This window comes from Solea senegalensis, linkage group LG7, assembly GCF_019176455.1.
Source record: "Solea senegalensis isolate Sse05_10M linkage group LG7, IFAPA_SoseM_1, whole genome shotgun sequence".
Taxonomy (NCBI): Eukaryota; Metazoa; Chordata; class Actinopteri; order Pleuronectiformes; family Soleidae; genus Solea; species Solea senegalensis.
Genome location: NC_058027.1, coordinates 26,575,148 through 26,589,494, shown reverse-complemented (window position 1 = coordinate 26,589,494; position 14,347 = coordinate 26,575,148). Strand labels below are relative to the sequence as shown.

Here is a 14,347-nt window from a genome sequence, read left to right as displayed (position 1 = left end):
ATTAAGTTTCTAAACTTCTCACTCTCCCACACCAAAGTCCATAGAGAAAATCAAGGTTTGTAGCTCACACAGGCCTAAAAGAATCTAAAGATCTAAAGAAAGGATTTCAAACACTGAATTCACACAATAACATATTTAAAGTCACTGGTGGAGGCGGATCATCAAACTCCTGTGTCCTCCACAAGTTAAAAATGCTAATTTCTCTCTATGGAATATGCTGCTCTAAATTCTCCTCAGGTCCGTTGGCCGTTAAAGAACGCGCCGCACTTCTCATGCCGTCCACGCTGATGATGGCAGCTGTAATGTGACTGTGATGTAACAGCTGCAGAGGGGGCGGGGACATCTCATTTGCATTGTCAGTCCAGTCACTTCCAGTTTTTTTTGTTTTTTTCCTACGGCGCTGGGACTGGTTATGGTCATGTGCTGGAGCCGCGTTTTGTTTTGTAAGAAGTGTGTTTAAGTCTCGAGGACGGAGTGTTGTGTTGGGTTTTTTTGGGGGGGGGGAAGAAAATCTGTCAGAGGACGAACAACACACGGTTTTTCTGACCATTTTCCTTCTGGCAGCTGAACAGTTCTGTCAGTCACAGTCTGATGCATTATTGATGGGCAATCTATCACCGGGAACAGCTTGTGTGGCTGCGTAATGAAGCCGTCTCATGGTGATGCTATGAGACTTCTGCTATCCCATGACACGTTTCCCTCCATCATGCTGTCAAATATCATTAGCGTTGGCTGTTTCTCTTAAGTTTTCTTTGGATACATTTGTCAAATTTTGCAAAAGTGGAAACAAAACGATTCGATTTTAACCGGCGTCGCCTCACGCTTGGTAGCAGAGGAGGCTATCTGAGGTTAGCAGAGCAGTGTCTGTCACGGCTGACTACGTAGCCAGAGTTGCTAATGTTGCTAAAGTGATGATGCGCGGCATCCGTCAGAGAAAAAGACAGATCTGCAACGAGAAGAGAACAACTTTGTCCAAGACTGCAGCCCAAATATTATTTTCCGTTTATCTGCCCCTCGGATTGAGCCCTGCCAATTGTGTGTGTGTGTGTGTGTGTGTGTGTGTGTGTGTGTGTGTGTCCAGACCAAACAAAAGACTTCCTGCCTTTAGTGAGTGCAGCTTTTCCCAAATGTAAGAATGCCATGACCCAATTTATGTTTTTTTTCCCCAAAAACTTTGAGTTTTCTCTTTTTAACTTTTTATTCATGCAAACTATTTTCACACACTACCACTCATTTGGCCCAGGGACCCACTTTTGGGGGTCACGACACCCTTTTGCGGAAGAAGTCTGTTCCAGAAGCAGCCATGTTCAGCTGTGTGTGTGTGTGTGTGTGTGTGTCCCACTTTTGTTTGAGTATTTAGGCCATGAGGAGCGTTAGTCTGGTCAGACGTGGCCACAGCTGACCCAGAAACCAACCAAGTCTAACCTGAAACCCAGACTATTTAAGGACTCAGACGCTGTCACACACTAACAAAGTGCTTAATTACATCTCAGGAAACATTAAAGAGTATTTTTTGAATTAACCATTGAGGTTCTAAAGGAGTCGGCGACGAGAGTTGTTGAACACAGACGAGGAGTCGCTGTTAACAAGCTCGTAATTCATTTAAAGTTGATTAACGTACACCGTTACTGCAAGTTCAACTTTATTTATAACAGCAGTGGAGCTACAGACATCATGTAGGTTATTAAAACAAAATGTCAGCTCAAACCAATTAGTGTGATCTCTGCTCTGTCTCCGTCTTGTCAGCTCTGTGTGTGTGTGTGTGTGTGTGTGTGTGGGTTGATGTTTTCAGACGCTTCCGGATGTTTCAGTTGGAAACTTTCACCTTCTTTCACATCATTTTTCTTCATGTCTTGTATCTTGTATATGTACACATATACTGTATGTGTACATATGTGTGTGTGTGTATATATATGTATATGTATATATATATACATACATGTATATATATATATATATATAGATATATATATATATGTATATATATATAGATATATATAAAACCTGCACTATCCGTTTAAAACCTATCTACAGAATATCTGGACAAATTACAAAGTGCCAGCAAAAAGGTGTATAATATGTGGATGATAAATGGATTTATTTCTCTGTATTTTATTATTTTTTTCCCCCAGTCAGGATGTTACTGTTATTAAAAATCTATAAGATGTAGACACTGTATTACATGTACAATAAAACGATCTTTCACCAGTGAAATATTCTCAGGTGAATTAAAGGGTTCATATGTATATATATATACATATATATAAAGCCACAGTAAAAAGTCAGAACCTGTTTTTATTAGAGTTTTCTTCTGTGCTGGAGGCTTGACCACTGTCTCTGCTTTCACCTCCACTCACTGTCTCTCTGCATCATAGACAGGATGCTGAAAATAGCTTACACTCACTGTCTTAAGGACGTTTTTGTCCAAAGTGATGGAAAGAGACTTTACCAGAGTTTATTCTGTTCTAATGAAGTCTGACAGCAGCATTACATTAAAACACACACTCAAAGGCAGAAGGACGTGTGAATCAGTGGATAATTTATTAAAGGGATAGTTCAGTTCTTTTTTTTTTTAATATGTGGTTGTCAAAGGACAAGAACAGAACTTGCCCTACACAAACTTTTTCTTTTTATTTGTTTTATCTATCTTTTATTTGTCAAATCAAATATGTGGAAATATGTGGCGGTACTATGAAGTAATAGAACTTTAGAACTGCGCCATTAGTGTCATTTGTTTCAGTCTGATACTCGTGCTCAACTGTGACATCTAGTGGCACTTAAATATTGCATATTGCACATTTTAAGATAATAACCTGAAAACTGTTTAGGCTTATACACATATTTCAAAGACTGGCTGTAAACACAGCCTTTCCTCTGGTTCACTTACTTGGTTTAACGTGTGAGAATTTGAGAGAACAGTGATAATAACACTGTATGAAGACATGTCCACCATGTCGTGTGTAAACAAGTTCAGGTTCACCCAGCAGAACGAGCTCCATCTGTTTCTTAATTACCAACATGGCGGGAAACAGGGGAAAAAGCCTCTGCAGGCGTCCAGCGACCGAGACTCATGAGACAGCATAATCACACTTATCACTGTGTGTGTTTATCCTGTATTTGTTACCTCTTTAGGACATTTTATGCCATAAACACTGACCTTGTCAGGACCAGTGGTCCTCATGGAGACCAAGACCTGTTCCTTATGAGGCAGAACCTTGTTTCTGTGGAACTTGTTTTGGTTTTTAAGGATAAAAGGAAATCTTCTCCATTGACATTGCAACAGTGTTCATTTTGATTTAGTTTCAGACTTACAACTAAAATTTAGTTGAAGTCATATATATTTTAGTCATCTGAGATGTTTTTAGTTTTAGTCTCGTTTTAGTCAACTAAATAGAATATCTTCTTAGTCTAAAATCTTATTATGAAGGTTTGAATATGCAACACAGATATATGAAGATAAGAGTTTTATTTGAAAGTCCACCTCATGTTGTCTCTTCTTTTTCTTCCTAATGGTGACATTTCTGCCGCTGTCCTCGTGTCCTCCTCCTCCATGTGGACGTCGGTGTAGATCAACCTAACCTCCGTACCTTGCTAAAGAGGTTAGTCTGATTGGATCTCTTCCCAGTTCGTCTTATCCTGACATTTTTGTCTAGTTTTTATTCATTGACGGAAGTGTCAGCAGATTTCTTCACATCAACTTTATTTTTTATTGATTTAACGTCTCGTTTTCCTCGGTGGAAAAAGGGTCGGCACTACACTGAAAGCAAACATCTCACCACATTGTTTATTCTGAAATCAGATTTATTCTGACCTTTTTCCATAATTCTGATTGATTGATTTTTAATCACAGAATTCTGACTTAAATCTCAGAATTCCGACTTTCTGACTTTAATCTCAGAATTCTGACTTTAATCTCCTGAACTCAAACATCTCACCACATTGTTCATTCTGTGAACAGCGACAAGTCTTGTGTGGTCTGTTTCATCTAAAAACCTACAGAGCTTTGAGATTCACTGTCTCTTAAATAAAGGTAGCGATGTCCTTGAGGACTGACCTTGTTTTTTCAGACTGGAGTCGTAAGCAGGTGCTGTTGAAAAACCAGGTCAAAGCTAAAACTTCATGTAATCATGTGTGGAACAGGAACAGGAACAATATTATTATATAATGTTTCATATAATATTACAATGCACTTTTTCTATTCAAAAAGTCAGCCTCTTAATAAATGGCTCACATATTATAATCTACACCCACAATAATCTATGCTATATTAAGAATATATTATACAGACAGCGTTTTTTCTGAGCAGGCACTCAAGTTTCACGCTCACTCTCCTGCACCAAAGTCCAGAGAGGAAATCAGCGATTTTGCATCACAGCACACAGGCGTTGAGGATCCACTGCTGCTTCCATCAGTGAGTTTAAATGTTTGGAAATTCTTCATTCGGATTTACATCAGTGACACAAAGTGACCACACGAGGCAGCAGTTGACCAGCAGCTCCTGTGTCCCCGCAAGCTAAAATCACTGGTTTCCTCTATGGACTTTGGTGTGGGAGAGTGAGTGTTTTAAAAGTCTGAGTAACATTGAGATAAAGCTGGAAACACATTCTTAAAACATCAAAGACTCAGCCTTTTGTTAAGTGGCTTAAATCAGTTTTTCTTTGTGTTGAATCTGTGTGACTCACATGATGTGCATTATTCAATCATTCGTCCATTCATTCATGCATCCATGTATTTATTACAGATGGTGGAATAAGAAAACAATATACAGAGTCAAATTCAGAAAGAGGCTAAGTTTGTAGTCGTCATTCATTGAACTATAAAAATAGAAATAAATGAAATGTACAGTATAAAGTAAAACTAGTTTCATTACAATACAGTACTGTCAACAGAGAAATGCAACGATGCAAACGAACCCAGAAAAAAGACCGTCCTGAAGCCTCTTCATTCACATTCAATCATGTGATTAATAAAAACACTAAAAAATCTTTAAAACAGAAAACCACAAGCAATAAATACTCAAACTGTGTTAAAGGTCCAGTGAGTAAAATGTAGGTGAAAGTATTTTTCATTTTCACAGAATGAGTCTTTTAGAGGGAAGATTGAGGTGAGAGCAGGATTTATTTTTGACTAGTTAATAGTTTTAACTAGTCAAAAATAAATCCTGCTAATAGTTAATAGTTTTATCTAGTCATGAGTGAACTGAAGCACATTTGAAATAACTTGGTAGAATCAGCTTGATTCAAATCAGAGAGATGTTAACTGAAATCAGATGTATTCTGACCTCTCTCAGAATTCAGACTTTCTGACTCTAATCTCAGAATTCTGACTCTAATCTAGGAATTCTGACTTATTTTTCAAATGTTTCTGACTTTCTGACTAATCTCAGAATTCTGACTCTAATCTCAGAATTCTGACTTTTTTCCCCCATTTTTCTGACTTTCTGACTTCAAGCTCAGAATTCCGATTTACTGACTTTAATCTCAGATTTATCTCAGAATTCATGCTGTTTTATGTTCATGTTGAGTACTTTTTGCTCAGGTGTATTTATACAGTTGGTGAAAATGAAAAAAGATCATAATTTCATCAGATTGCCTGAAAAAATGATATAAGACACTCGATTTTACACATTCTCATAGCCTCTGTATTTACATTTCAACAGAGTAATGGAAAAAAGCAGCCTGAAAGTGTTCTAAGGGTTAAAAAAAGAAGAAAGCAACAGAAAACACACTGCTGCGTGTGGACTGAGCATTAATCTCGCCGCTACGTCGATTCACTATTTTATGGCCGTGTGCACATTTAAAGAAGTTCACAGATATTACATACAATACGCAGCAGCAGCAGCAGCAGCAGCAGCAGCAGCAGCAGCAGCAGCAGCAGCAGCAGCAGCAGCAGCAGCAGCAGCAGCAGCAGCAGCAGCAGCAGCAGCTCTAACAATGAGAGCGAGTGCAGAGGAGGATCAACTCCTCTGTGGTGAAGCTTCATGAAGGTGGAGGTTATTGCAGCGCTGCAGTAAATCACACTGCAGGGGAGTGGAGAGGCAGTGATGATGCTTCCTGGGCTCTACAGAAGATGATTATTATTAATATATGTTTTTTTTTTGGAGATTAAAGTGATAGTTCAGGTTTTTTATGACACATAGTCAGCGCTGACTGTGCTGCTGAAATCGCTCTCAGTGGAAACACAGCTGCCAATGGAGACATAAGGGAGAAACTGTATTTAGCCACTTGTATGTGCACCAGATCAGTTCGACGACCCTTTCCTTCTGGAGACTGAAGTTTGTAAACCTCTCTCTCCCCTGCACCAAAGTCCACAGAGAGCAGCACACAGGAGTAGTTGACTCACTGCTGCCTCTATCAGTGAGTTCTAATGTGTACTACTGTGTTTGAAATCCTTTGTTCGGATCAACCTGAGATACACAAACCTACCACAGAGCGATGATTTTCTCAATGGGAGAGAAAAGACTGTGTGAGATTAAAGCAGTGTTAAGTGGCTAAGATCAGTTTTGTCTTTGTGTCATTGTCACTTAAACCACCTGAACTACAAAGACAGAGGCTCTATCGCTCTAATTGTCAATAAATCCCATGAGCGTTTCCACAGAGAGACGCGTCTCTCACAGTGTGGGCGACTGTGGCTCAGGAAATCATCCGTTGACCTAAAAGGTCATTGACTCTATTTCTGTCTCCTTCAGTCAACACGTCGATGTGTCCTTGGGTGAGATACAGTGTGTGACAGGCTAAATGTCACCTGTCATTTAAAGTGCTGTACAAACACTGACCGTTTAGCCTTTGTGTCACTACAGCAAGACACTTTTGGACATTATTATGAATAAAATAAATAAATAACTTTGTCTCAGCACAGCTCCAGTAATAGTGATTCCAATAATTATCATAATATCATCATCAATATTTATAAAGCACTTTAAAAGAAAGAGAACGTGAAGTGCTTCAGGAGCAGCAATTAAAGTTCAGATCTGTAATTTATGTGTGGATCACTTTTGATCTTATTTGCTAAAAATCTTCTTCACCTCCTGATTGCCGTCAATAAATAATGTTGTTTATTTAAAAAGGGAGGAAAAATTAAAGAAAGACAGAAAAGAAAGAAAAGAAGCCGGTGTCTGTGTGCCTTGAAATATTAGATTAAAAACAACTTTAATTCAAACGACATGGAACGAGACGCACAGACACAATAAAGGGTCACGAAATCAAACAATTTAAAGTTAAAATATCTATAAATGATGATGAAAAAGACACTTGAGATTTAAAATGAATCATAAAGAAAAGACTTTATGATAAACGTACATGGATGAGGATGAGCTGTAAATAAACCTGGTTTTAGGGAGTTTCTCTTCTCCGTCTTCAAAGTAACTAAGATTTATATCTTCAGCAGGAAAACAATGGTTTTGGCCCTGATTTATAAACAGTAGGACATTTTACTGGGATTTGTTTACAGTTCAGAAAAATCTAAAACATCAGCCTCATTCTTTCTGATGTGAAAATGCTAAAGGAACACTTTATTGATTAGCTATTAGCAGTTTCCTCTGAGTCGAGAAATATCTTCATTCTTTTCTTTGTTACGTGCCCACCAGTGACACTTGGTCTGAGCCTTGAATCTGCAACGCTAATTCCGCACTTTTTAGACCCACTTGTAGGGGGGGCGGGACCTCGTTCCCAGAATGTAAACAATGTCCGCCATCTTTGCTAACAGCTACGCTAACAGGACCAAGTGTCACTGGTGAGCATGTAACAAAGAAAAGAATGAAGATATTTTTCAACTCAGGGGAAACTGAGGTTAGGAAGCATCATTTCTCAAAAATGCTTCCCCTAGTCTAGTAATACAAAGCTAAATGCTAATCGTCCGAGCTTTTCAGGAGCGTAAACGTCAGTGCAGGACTGTTGTGGATCAGAAATGGCTTCCAAAGCTACAGTAAACGTAACATAAGTATTGATAGCAGCACGTTTGTCCATATATTAATCTTTATTTTTCGGTACTGGACAACGGCGGCGCGCTAACACCAGTTCTCAGTAAAGTACATTGTGTGCTGTTGGCTGTTATTATTCAGAGAAGACAAAGCGGCGACATTCAGGTGACTTCTCACGTCCTACCGTTCTACATGAGAAGGCTAACATTATTAATACATTCAGTTTGGCTGTGTAGTCATGTGACTGTCATATCTCTACTTCAATACACTGTGTTTCCACTCAGGAGAAAAAAAAACAACTGTTACTTAAAATGCTGACAATTATTGGTAAAGATAAAATCCCCCACATTCAACCGGATAATTCATCAAAAAATAACTTTGATCAAAATACACTGTACACTAATTATAATAAAAAATAAAAATATCGTACGTTGGCTACATCAACAAATCCAGTTTTTATTCCGGCGCCGTCGTCATGACACGACAGACTGACTGTCCCACACCGTTTATGACAATACAACAGACTACAACGTATATACAGTATATATTATTGAATTCATTTCTATTGTACAATAGCTGTCCTAACTGTTTTTATATTGGCAAGAAAGATCACCAGAAGTTAATACCGCAGTAAAAGCAAAAAAGAAAACACCAAAACGTCCCAAAACGTTGTCATCGTCTGTGAAACTGCCGCACACTCACCTCGTCCACAAAGACAACAGGACGCGAGTTAAAGAGTGTGTGTCGTCCACGTCCACGTCCACGTCCGTCAGTCTCATGATTTCATGGTGCAAATTGGAACGACGATGACCAGGATCACGGTGCAGGTCGCTGCTGCGATCAGTGCCCCGATCTTACACACCTTCGCCCTCCTGAACGCCGCCTCCTTCTTCTTGAGCAGCGAGTCGTAGCCCGGTGTGTAGATGTCCTCCATCCAGTACTCCAGGTTGTTGGGGTTCAGGGATTCCTGTGTCTGGAGACGTAAGGAGGAGGACACATACATGAATGCAGTTCTAGCACAGAGCAAATATTCAGGCTGTCAGATTCTGCGACGTATCGCTCCATCTCTTTGGATTCAAAGTGCAGATTTAACTCAAAGCAAGTCACGTGACGTCTGGAGCTCTGTAGACTTTCTTTACGACTAATTAAGTAAGACGCCTGCCATTATATAATGTTTATGAAATGTAAGAAGTTTTTTCCTCCTCTGAGGAATAAGGAAAATGAATAATCAAGTACAACTGAGTTGTGTTCCACTATTAATCCAAACCTGTTTTCATGTGTCCTCTACATCGGCGACCACAAACTCTGCGTGGGACAACGCGTGTGTGAAGAACACACTCGGCCACCGGGGATCGCTTTATTGCTGTTGGAGGGAATTTTTTGCCTTAATTAGACGAGGACAGCGGAGAGCAAACAGGAAATGAGAGCAAAGGCCGTGAGCTGTGAGGAATGAACCCGGACGAAAGCATCTTTAACCCCGAGGCCAGCGAGACGCCCGAGGGAGCTGTGTTTCAAACTCAAATGAAGGTTTTTTTTTTACTGTCAATAAAGCCAATGGTGTGTTCTAATGGCAGAGAATGGAGAGGCGTTCTCCACATGTGATGGAAACAGAGTTATTGCAAAGTGTAAAAAAAAATAAAAATAAACCGACTCTGCAGCCGAGATTGATTTTGTTTTTCCAATCTGCTCCGTAATGGCTTTGCTGAATACAGTGCAGCAGAGACATTCTTCATTGTGCGGCTTCCAACTTACAACATATTGATATTTTCTCTGCATATAAAAGAGAGGGAGCTGCCAGCAGAGGCAAGGACGAACCAAAGCCATGCTCCCGTAAGAGCGATTAAACACTGGCTGGCAGTCTCAGGAAGCTTTATTGAGATGTAGACTTAACTCCAAATGGATGAAAATGCCTCATCAATCTTAAAACTGTACCACTTGGAGGATGTTTGCGTTCAAACTGCGTAGAGAGACACCGCCAGTCTTTGCCAGATTCTTGTAATATATTCTATATCACACACATTTTATGTCCTTAGATTCTGAGGAGCCGTAGAACCAATCAATTCAACTCTTCTTGGTTTTGCTTTTCCATCGGCGATGGTACCGAGGTTCGACTGAGCCGATACTAAAATGTGACAAGTCATGAGCGCGACGTCCGACACAAGAATCTGTAGATTAAAGTTAAAAAGTCTTAAAAATCCTGAAAACATTCATCTCCAAGCAAGAATTCTTTTTTTCTCAGAATTCTAATTTTCTAATTTTTTTATCTCGTAATTGTGACCTGTATTTCTCATCATTTCGATTTTTTATCTCATAATTTCAACTTTTTATCTCATAGTTTCGATTTTTTTATTATCAATTATTTATTAGTTTTACCTGTTTTTTTTCTCTCTGGCAGAAATGGGCTTCCATTCTAATATTTAGTTTCCTGTAGTTTGACTCCTTAGCCACCTGTCCTCCCTCTCTCTCTCCCCTCTCCCCTCTCCCTCTCTCACTTCCTCCTGACTCGGAGTTTGGCTTCTCTTACTGTATCATGTGCATCTTTGTGCCATATGGCACTGATTCTCCCACACATTGTCTCTCGATTCATTAGTCATTACAAAAATATCTTCTTTTGAAAAATGCAGTTTCTTCTCTTATTTCCACATCAATGATTAAAGGTCCTTGTACCTCGCAGAGACACACGAGCACAGACGTGACATTAATGACCAAATAAATGATAAATGATGATGTTTATTATCATTATTATTATTATAAAAACAGGAAGAAAACAAAGAGGACGAGTGATGCCTGTGCTGATGCGCTGCTCTAAAAATAGGACCATAATGTGATTGATTAACATGTCTGAACACTGTGTTTTCATGGCACCCTTCCCTTCTTCTTCCTCTTCTTCCTCCTCCTCTTCTTCGTCCATGACTAATGACTCTGAGAGAACTCTGCATGTCTGTGTGTGATGGACTGACGACAACAACAGCAAACAACGCCTTAGTTTGAAGTCACTGCTCAGCAGAGTTAACGCTTTACACGATGATAATAATAATAATAATAATAATAACGTAAAAACACTGTGGATGTTCGGATGCATCAAAGACTTGTTTTGAAACTTGTCTCATTTACTTTATGAACCTGAATCATTCATATTCATTTTTAGGATTGAATGAATAGTAATGCTATAAAACACTTAATGAGCACAAATAGAACATTCGTTAACAATATGATAACAAATGATAGTCACACGACTATAAGAGGTAGATGTTAATGCCTTATAAAGATTAATTAACCCCTTATTATGCTTTTATTAACAATTAACAATGCACCTTTGCAGCTACTTAAGGGAAAATTGTCTTAATAGTTCTAATGATTCTTTTTTATGTGTTTATTAACAGGTATTAATTCACCTTTGCGACTACTTAATCTTATGGAAGACCATTGTCTTATTAAGTCTAATAATTCATTTATTATGCATTTGTTAACAGTTATTATCGTTCCTTTACTATGTGTTCATTAAGGTTATTAATGTTAACAATGCACACACCTCTGATTATTTTACTATATGCTCTTTCATTTGTTGCCTTCCTAAAACTACAAATCGTTTAAAGACCTTTTATTAGAAACAAGTGTTTAGTTCTTTGACACAGACGATGAAAATCCCCGTAAAGCCCGAAGAGGATTGAAGAACACTTGAAGAAAAGGTCACTGTGCTGCGTCTCACTCACAGCAGAGATCGCTGTCAGTGAGAAGATTATTGATTTGTGAGTCTCTGGTGACTCTGACAGTCAAACAGTGACCGTCGATAGCACGCACGGTTAAATCACGGGTAAGAGGAGAAGCCGCGGGACCTGCCGACCCGCAGACCCGCAGACCTGCAGACCTGCATCAACACTCGCTGGTTACACACTCAAAAATATGGAGACGTTCAGTGGTGATAAGAGGATAAGATTTCACTAAATGCTCTGACAATTGTTACGATAAGAAGCTGAAACCGGCTTTAACGTGTAGGTCAGGGTTTAACCTGACCTGAACCTGAATCCAGACCAGACAGGACCAGACTGGACCTGACGGGTTAGGACAAAAAATCCAGAAATTATTTTCAGTTCACATCGTAGTTTCAAGTTATTTTAGTGAAACATAGAATGTAAATGTTTAATTGTAAACATTTGATAAATAGATGTATAACCTACGGTGGCCTGAAGGTGCAAACCATTATTAACAACAAGGTTTGAGACAAATTTAGATTTCTGAAAAACAATTTATAAAATGCGAAATACTTTTGCAAATCCCAAAACAAATTTACTAAATTTACAGTCCTTATGGAAAGGGAATGAACCAAGACACGCTCACTTTATCACTCCTGGGTCACTTGCAGCATTTGGTACATTCCCCTCTGTAAGGACTGTGAATTTTGTTAATTTGTTGTCAAAAATGTAAATTTGTTTCAACTTTTGTAAAAGTATTTCATGTTTTGTACATTTGTTTTGAAAAAGGTAAATTTATTTCATCTTTTGTAAAAGAAATGTTGGGATTTGTAAAAGTATTTCATGTTTTGTACATTTGTTTTGAAAAAGGTAAATTTATTTCATCTTTTGTAAAAAAAAAATGTTGAGATTTGTAAAAGTATTTCATGTTTTATACATGTGTTTTCAAAAAATGTACATTTGTTTCAACCTTTGTAAAAAAAAAATTGGGATTTGTAAAAGTATTTCATGTTTTGTAAAAAAAAAAAGTAAATTTGTTGTTTCAAAAAAATCAGGATTTGTAAAAGTATTTCATGTTTTGTAATAATGGTTTGCTCGTCCACCATAATAAAAATTAAAAATTAATCATAATAGTGTGTAACATGATAAGTTATTAAACGATTTACGACAGCAAACACAGCACAAGCCTTTTCCTCTATAACGACTGAAAATAAACCACGGTGGTTGGATGATGTAAACAGTTATCATCATGGTTACAGTTCAACAAAAGTGAATTAAGAAGAACATTAATGGTGAGTCTGAAATTTAAAATTCTGTGACTAAGGTGTGTGTGTGTGCATGTGTGTGTGTGGATTATGACTGCACCTGTAGCTCCAGAGCCGTGAACTGCTTCCCCTTCTCTCCTGAGTTGCGTTTGTACTCCTCGATGGTCCAGGACGGCTGCCCACGCTTGGCGTCTGACAGTGAGGTCAGTCTCAGGTCAGTGTACAGGTGACTGCCTTTCACATGGGCCTTGATGGACGGACTGAACGGGTGCGGAGAGAAAATCTGTTCCATCAGGGGTTGGTGGGCGTTTGGAGGCAGGTGAGCGTTTGGAGGCAGGTGAGCGTTTGGAGGCAAGTGAGCGTTTGGGGGGAGCTCGTACTGACGCTCTCTCTCTGCCTGCAAATGGTAAAAACAATTGGAGTTTCAGGAAAGTTTCTACTCTTGAAGCAATTCACAGGTATAATTTGTTTTAAAAAAGTATCATCCAATTACGTTAGCGCTCAGAAAAGTTTATGATAAAAAGTAAATAAAAAAAGACAAAGTCAGTGGCTCTTATTTTGAAAGCCAGATTGAGAGGAAGCAGTGCTACATGAGATTGGTCAACTGGTCACTGGATCACATCTCTTTTGTGTATAGCAGAACAGCATCCGTGAACTTTGTTTTTGGAATTGTAAGTTCATTCATCTGTTTTTGAAAATGTATATTCTCTTTCCGTCAGTATTGTGGTGATTTGCAAGTGTTTTGTATTTTACCTCAACTTTTGGAAATTTGTTTCATATTTTGAAAAAATATTTCATATTTTGTAGAAAAAAGAAGAGTTTTTGTAACCAAACTGTACCATGATGGAAACACAGCATATGTTATAGCATAATAAAGAAATATAAGAAGATATCAGGAATGAAAACTCACCCCAAACCCCCCCCCCACAAAAGTAGCTTGTGTTTTCAAAATGGCTTATTTCAAAAACACCTGTTACGTATGCCATAAGGTAGAATGTTGTAGTTCTTTAAACACATTTCTTGTTGAAGGTCCAGTCTGTACCATTTGGCATGGTTTGTGTGAATCTGTTTCAATAAACTATGACTTTTTGTCAAATTTTGGGTAAAATACTAAACTACAATTTTTTTTGTTAAAATTTTTGTTAAATTTTGGACGACATACAATACTATGACTTTTTTTGACTGATTTTGGACGACATACAATACTATGACTTTTTTTGACTGATTTTGGATGACATACGATACTATGACTTTTTTGTCCAATTTTCAACGACATACTACAGTATGACTTTTTTGTCTGATTTTGGACGACATACTATACTGTGACATTTTAAATGATTTTGGACAACATACAAAAGTATGACTTTTTAAATGATTTTAGACGACATACAAAAGTATGACTTTTTTTGACTGATTGTGGACGACATACTAAAGTATGACTTTTTTGTCTGATTTTGGACAACATACTATAC

The 14,347-nt window shown here is 38.2% G+C and overlaps 1 protein-coding gene across 1 annotated transcript; it reads right to left on the bottom strand.

Moving 5' to 3' along the window:
• Positions 1-7,745: 7,745 nt before the first annotated feature.
• On the bottom strand, positions 7,746-13,293 carry LOC122772147 (major intrinsically disordered Notch2-binding receptor 1-like). The gene is made up of 2 exons (XM_044029875.1): positions 12,976-13,293; positions 7,746-8,891 (listed from the first exon to the last, which is right to left on the bottom strand). The coding sequence occupies exons 1-2, from the start codon at positions 13,165-13,167 to the stop codon at positions 8,694-8,696; spliced, it is 390 nt and encodes a 129-aa protein (XP_043885810.1). The 5' UTR covers positions 13,168-13,293; the 3' UTR covers positions 7,746-8,693.
• Between the last annotated feature and the right edge of the window lie 1,054 nt (positions 13,294-14,347).